General features: G+C 59.9%; 2 protein-coding genes across 2 annotated transcripts; both read right to left on the bottom strand.

The window, feature by feature from the left end:
• Positions 1-270: 270 nt before the first annotated feature.
• On the bottom strand, positions 271-1,194 carry LDBPK_301160 (DREV methyltransferase, putative; the record flags this gene model as incomplete). Its single annotated transcript, XM_003862781.1, has 1 exon — positions 271-1,194. The coding sequence occupies one exon, from the start codon at positions 1,192-1,194 to the stop codon at positions 271-273; it is 924 nt and encodes a 307-aa protein (XP_003862829.1).
• A 1,925-nt stretch (positions 1,195-3,119) lies between these two features.
• LDBPK_301150 (hypothetical protein, conserved) lies at positions 3,120-6,110 on the bottom strand (the record flags this gene model as incomplete). The annotated part of the gene is made up of 1 exon (XM_003862780.1): positions 3,120-6,110. One exon carries the CDS (start codon positions 6,108-6,110, stop codon positions 3,120-3,122), a length of 2,991 nt encoding a protein of 996 aa, XP_003862828.1.
• Between the last annotated feature and the right edge of the window lie 746 nt (positions 6,111-6,856).

Here is a 6,856-nt window from a genome sequence, read left to right as displayed (position 1 = left end):
CTGCTCGGCGTCGCCCCGCAATGGTGGGTCGTGCGGGACCCTGACGATGCGACGCACTGAGCGGTGTGTGGCCCCCTTCCTCCCTCCCTCCCCGCGTCATCCGGGCCAGCGAAAGGAGAAGAGCAGAGAAAAAAAGAAAAACGCACCGGCAGGGGGCACACAGAGGCGTTGAAGCAAGGATGTCACCGCCGCTCTCGCGCTGTGCATCCTACGAATCAGAGAGGGGGCGTGAGTACAGGGGAGAGAAAGGAGAGGGAGCAAGGGCAAAGACTACGCACGGCTCTCGACATCACCTCTCTTACGCAGGATAAACACGGCGTCGTTTAGCACTGCATACTCGATGCGGAGGTTGCCCTCACATAGGTAGGGGAGCCTGGTCCAGCGAACGACCTCGAAGCCCATTGGCACCAGCACGTTCTCGACCAACTTCGACATGGACTGCTCGAAGGAGGCACCGCGGCAGCACTCCCCGCCCTGCATTGGGAGAATCTCGCTGGGCCTCTTCTGCCGCGGGCCGTCCTCGACGAACGGGCACCATGGCAGAACGACTGCGAGCACCAGGAGGCCGTTAGGCTTGAGCGAGTCCCGCATCTCCCGCAGGAGTGTCTCTGGCATGTCAGCGCGGTCGAGCACGTTGTTGCACGCGATCACATCAAAGTAGCGGCGGTCCAGCAGCCTCTCCGCAGTGTTCATGTGAAAGGGGTCATCATGCGGCAGCACCTCGTAGCCGCGGCGACGCAGCCGCCACCGCATCGATGCCGAAAACTCCGTCACGTACACCTTCTTGAATAGAGGGGCGATATTTGCCGTCACGCCGCCATCGCCGGCGCCGATGTCGAGGAGGCTATCGAACTGGAAGTCCGGTGGCAGCGGGGACACGAGTGGCGCTTGCGGCGGTCGCAGCAAGCGCCGGATCTGCTCCGTCGAGTACACGAACATCATACCACGTCCGGCCATGCCTTGCGCGGTGGTGCGCGAAAGAAAGACAGAGAGGAAGTCCGCCAACATCAGCTTCCACACGCTCATGTTTCGGGAGCGGATAAGAAAGGCTGTCGTTTCCGCGTCGCAGTTGCACGCCTCGAACAGTTGCAGAAGGGAGGGCTCGACAAGGCTCGTCCTCGGCTCGTAGATGAGTGCTGGGCGGCCGCGATGACCGCTGATGTACAGCTGCAGATCCTTCGAGAGTCCCTGCATGTTCATGTTTTTCCAGTACGAAAGGGTGGAAAGAACAGACAGGGGGAATGCAGAGCAGAGAAGCCGAGAGAGTAAACAAGCCCTGCTGTCGTCGCGGCGCTTGTACGCCTTGGAATGCAGCTCGGGACTGTCGATTTTAGTTTGGAGCTTGTAAGGAAGTAGGGTTACCGGGTGGGGTGTGGTGGAGGAGGAAGGCTTTTCGGGTACGAGTTACGAGAGGTCAGTCTCTGCGCGAACACACACCTATACCCACTCACACGCGTACCCGCTCATGCGCTCGCACACCTCTTCAACCACCAGGCACAGGGAAGAGCAGTGACAAACATGCACGCCCGAGCGTTGCCCTGTGTGGTGCGGAGTGTACAGGAGAGAAGGAGTGAGCGGGGAAGGGGAGACAGGAGGATCCGCTATTGCTACCGCGTCATAATACTGCCCCAACCACCAAACGAGAGCGAGGAGTCCAAAGAAAAAGGAAGGGAACCCAAAAGGATGATGATGAGCCCGTAGAAATCAATGCCAGCGTGGATGGCTGCTGCTGCGATGGTCGCCAGTCAGCCACGGAGCCTGAAGGCAAGAGAGAAGATGAGCACTGTGCCGTCAGTTGCTTGCTGCCCTCTCACCCTTGTCTTCGAAAAATGCACTGTAGCCCCCTTTCAGCGCAAGGGCATCTGCTCTGTGATGTAAACTCCAGAGCACGACGAAAAACTACCGAAACAAGAGGTTTGCGGTGCTTATCGATGTGCCGATTCGCTTGCTCACAGGTCGGCGTTAACAGCTGGCCTACAAGCAGTTTCTCTCTCCACAGCACACAGACAAATCGATAATGAAAGAGCCAACGACCGCACCCACGGCCTGCCTGCAGAAGCGGCAGTGTTCGCCGCCACTTTTTTGTTTTCACGTTTTGGTCGCACCATTTCTGTGTCGTTATTCAATTTGGGGGGGAGGGGGGTTAAAGTTTGCAAGTTGGCCTGAGTTTTAAGCGTGTACCTGACGAAATAGGGTTTGCGTTTTGGAATTTATCGCGTTTTCTCGAATTTCTTGTTTGTTTATTGATGAAGGTGAAGAAACAAAATAAAAAAAATGTATCTGTCTGTGTATGTGTGTGTGTGTCAGTGAGTCAGGGGAGCGGGGCGGGTGTTAGAAAGCAGAAGGATAACTGATTTATGCGCCCATGCACATATGAGCGAGGGGGAAAAGGCGGGGGAAATGAATACTCTTTTCTCTTTTTCGGTGGCCGGGCAGAACCTCGGCCAGCACCCGCGCGACTTCTCTCCACCTCGATCATGCGCCCTGTATTTCTCCTCATTCAACTGTTCGTAGGCATCGATGGTTACATCTCTGGTCACACACGCACACACGCTCGCACAGCGATACACCCGTCAACTGATCCCCGCCCCCCCCCACCGCCACCACCCCGCACGAACCGGTACGCCAAACATATGGGTTAGGATCCAGAGAGTAAGATACATGAAGTGCAAGCTACGAACTGATTGAGAGCACACAACAGAATGGCAACAAAGCAGGTCAGCACACAAATCCGAAGGGGAATGACGGCACCGCACGTCACACACACACACATATATATGTATACAGGCACACAAACGCATAACACCATCGATCAAGCGTCCCGCAAAGACAGCGTAAAATCGCCGCCCACTCATCAGACGAAAAAACAATGCAAACATGGTAATACATATATATATATATCATGGAAATGCAAGAGATGCAGACTGGAGAGACAGCGATGTGGGTGAGGGGTTCGCCACACACGAGCACACACGCACGTTCCTTTTTCTTCAAACGCCAACACACAGCACGGCACCCTTACACGCATATACACACATACACATATATATGTTTGCGCACACATAAAAGTGCGCATACACGCTCCTCGGCCTGCTTCTCTGATTGGGTCCACCTTTTTTTTATTGTTTTGGAGCAGCGTTCGCTCTTCCTCCCGCACGGTTGGTCTGCGCTGCAATTCGCAGAGCTTCGTGAAATGCCTGCAGCACCACCGAAGCTGTGGCCGTTGCCGGCGCGGTGGACGCGGCGTTTGTCAGCATCGGCGTAAGTGCAGCGCGCACCTCAGCTGATGGCGACAGCTCCACCGCCTTGAGCATCTGATGCACCAACTCATGCACACCGGCGTCCGAGGCTTCTGCTGCCACTGGCAACGACAACGGCGACGACGAACGAGCAGTCGACTTCGGCCTCTTCAGCTCCGCCTCAAGCTCCGCAACGCGCTGTTGCAGCTCAAACGCTCTTCTGTAGAAGGCGGTAAACTCGTCAACCAGCGACTCCAGGTCCTGCACCTCGGGCGGGGCCGCTGCCATCGTGGTGCCACCGTGCGGGGCATCGCTGATGACGCTAGAACTTTGCTCATCAGATGCAGCAGCTGCGATGTTGCTGCTGCTTCCCGGCGCGGCAGCACTCTTGATCACCGGTGATACGGCCACGGAGGTCTCCGTGGATGACACGGTGCTCGAAGCACTCACCTCGCCGACGCCGGCAGCCTGCTCCTGCAGCACGTTGGCGTAGAAGCGCGCCTCGGCGCTGGAGGCTGTGCAGCTTTGTGATATCGCGACTCCACCCGCCTTGAAGGCGGACTCGGGTGTTGAAATCTGCTCGGTGTCGCTCGCCTCGTCATCTTCGCCACCCTCGTCGCTATCGTCCTCGAACATGAAGTCTTCGATTTTGACCGAGTTTCTGTGGCATAACGCTGATATCTCCTCGTCGTCAACGTCGTCCAGCCCAACCACCCCCTTCGCTGGCGTTGGAGAAGAGTGGGCCAAGTCCACGGCCTGGGTTGGCGCAGCCCGATCAACAATGGGTTGCACGGCTTCCCGCGGCTTGGCCGTATCCGGCACGCTTGCCGGCCCGGCGTCCTGTGCCTCCCCCGCGGCCTCGCCTAGCACAGCTGCCGCCTTCGCCTTCCGCTGCAGCTCCACCCTCGCCTCCTCCAACTCTCGTCGCTTCGCACGCAGCACCTCCTCCTGCTCGTCATACTGCAAGGCAAACTGCGGATTCCGTGAGTGGATCAGCACGCGTGGACGACACATCGTGTCCACGACAATGATGCCGATGTCAAGGGAATCCGCGCCTGAAGCGGGGGCACCTAGCGCGGGCAGCCTCCCCGCACACGCTGCGGGCTGCTGAGTGGTGCCGGTGCTGCCCGTGGCACTAGGGCTGCCGCCGTGCATCTCCTGCTGAAGGCGGCTCATCAAGAAATCTTTGTCGCCTGGGCCGAGGCTGATGCGACTGGGTCGGTGGTGAGGGCTGCCGCTGCGACTCGACCTGCCGCTGTCGGCGCCAGTGCCGCTTCCACTTGGGTTGTTGCCTGTCAAGCCGCCGGAGCGAGATGAGCAATGCGGATAGGTAAAGCGCGGGTCCTTCCAAGTGGTTGTCTGCGTGGAGGTGTCGATAAAGTAGCGTCGGCCGTCGTTTGTGAAGTGCTCCTCCCAGCTCGGCGGCAGCTTCTTCAGCCCGCGCCTTGAGCTCGCCAGCGTCACGCGCGGGATGGTGCGCATGCGATATCCTGTCACCGCTAACGTCAAGTCACGGTTTAGCCGGCTAAGCGCTGTGATGGAGTTGTACACACATATGAGAACGGAGGTGAACATATTGCCGAAGCAGAGCGCCGGCACAAGCATCGTGGCGGCGTGGTGGTGCAGTGGCGGCGGCATCGGCGTATTCTGGATGGACGCCCAGCTCTGCTCCTCACCGAGCGGAATCGCCTGACTGCGGGCCTGCACAGTCGACACCAGCCAGGCCTGCGCAGCCGGGTCTTCGGCAAGGCACAGCATGTGCATCGTCGCGCACCGACACGTGTCGGTAAAGGCCGTGAGCGAAAAGAGCAAGGACGAGCCCGACTCTGACTGCAAGAGGGGCAGTTCCAACGCCCGTGTGAGGTTGTCCAGGCCGATGTCGAGCGCAGAGAGGGCGTCGTTCGCGTTCTCAACCGGCATCGCTTGCGCGTTGAGCACGAACGAGTCCGTCGTGGGAGACGTACTGGCTGCCGCGCTCACATCGCATGTCATCTCCTCGAACGCAGACGGTGTCGGCGGAGGCGCAAGCTTCAGCACGAGCTCCGCGTGCTTGTTAGATAGGTCCAGCAAGTCCACCACGCTGGTCGAGTCGAAGGCGATGAAAGTCGCCTCCATACGCACAAATCGGTGGTGCCGGGAACCGATAGACGGGAAAACGAAACTGTGCGTGTGCGAAGTGGCCGAGCGACTGTGCACGGCTTCGGTGTGGTCGCTGTCCGAGACAGCGTCGTCTCCGCCGCCGAACGGTGGCGACACGCTTCCCGCCGCACGGGGTGGGGCTGACGGCGAGGCGTCGGAGCCAACGCTGTCTGACGCTGCCGCAGCCCGGTCACCGGTCGGCTTTGCGGTGCAGTTTAAACTCGCCGCCTTTGATAGCTGGTGCTCCTTGCGGTCGAGCAAGCGCTCCATTAGGGTGCGAATGCCATGCGGCAGCAACCCGCACTCCTCCGGGGTGCCAATCAGGCCCATTTGCTTCATCTCCTGCGTTGCGCCGTACACAAGCACAATCGAGCTGAGGCAGTGGTCTACAACGGCGGTGATGGCTGGGTTCAGCGTGGCATTCAACATCGGCTCCAGGGAGGATGCCAGTCTGTAGTGCATCGGCGCTCCGGCCGCAGCCTCCTCCGGACTGCCCCCCGCGGCAATGAACTCCACATTGGTAATGCGGCCCAGCAGATCGTCAACGCCGTACGTCACTGGCGGGCTGTTCACAGCCGAGACGCACTGATGCAGCGCGGCGCTCTCTTCGCTCAATGGATCGTAGCTGAAGGCGGCAGCGTCCAGCACCGGGCCGCCGGGGTACTGCGGCTGAGGATTGCTATAGTCGATCGCCACCAGCTGTAATCCACTGCGCAGCATGGAGGAGCTCATGCGCGTGCCCATGGGACTGTGCACCGGAGAATTACCACTGCTGCCGCTCCCATGCGGCGTTCCGTTAGAGGGTCCCTTCCCCTGCAGAGACTGCTGGCAGATGCTGTTGGCGGCCGCGCTCGTCGTGGTGCAGGCTGGGTGGAGGAGGGTCAAGGAAGGTGGGGTGATGGAGGAGTCGGCGGGGCTGCCGTGAAATGACCCGTTGAGCACAAAGTCGTCCTCGGCGGCCGGCTGCAGCATCACCGCCCAGGGCTCGCCGGTGAAGGACTGCAAGGCGACATTCATGCACCAACGCACGCAGCCAGTGTGCGGCGAAGAGCCACCACTGACACCGCCAGTGCCGGAGCTGCTCACCAGCAATGGCGGTGAAGTTCTCGTTACCCCGCTTGAAACGGCATTAGTAGCGCCGGTAGCCAGAGCGGTCGCCGCCGAGGACTTGTTGTGCGCGTGCCGCGAGGAACCGTTCGTCGTGGAGCTGTGTGGGGACTGCTCCTTGAGAAGCACCGCTGCGGGCAACATGAAGTCCGCGCCAAAGCGCTCCTGCCGTCCCGGAGCACGGGAGAAAATAAGCCCCCGCTTTTGCCTGGCCTCGGCTGTTGTCAGTGCCCGTGATGGTGGTGATGCGGCCAAGAGGGCGAGGGCGAAGACGCCGCCGGGGTGGATGGCGAGGTGGAATGGGAACGACGAGGGAGGGGGTTTTCGGTCCGTCAGCGAGGGAGGAAGGAGATTACGGTGCCGCTGATATG

This window comes from Leishmania donovani, chromosome 30 (assembly GCF_000227135.1).
Source record: "Leishmania donovani BPK282A1 complete genome, chromosome 30".
NCBI classification, from domain to species: Eukaryota; Euglenozoa; class Kinetoplastea; order Trypanosomatida; family Trypanosomatidae; genus Leishmania; species Leishmania donovani.
This window is presented reverse-complemented; position numbering and strand designations above follow the sequence as displayed.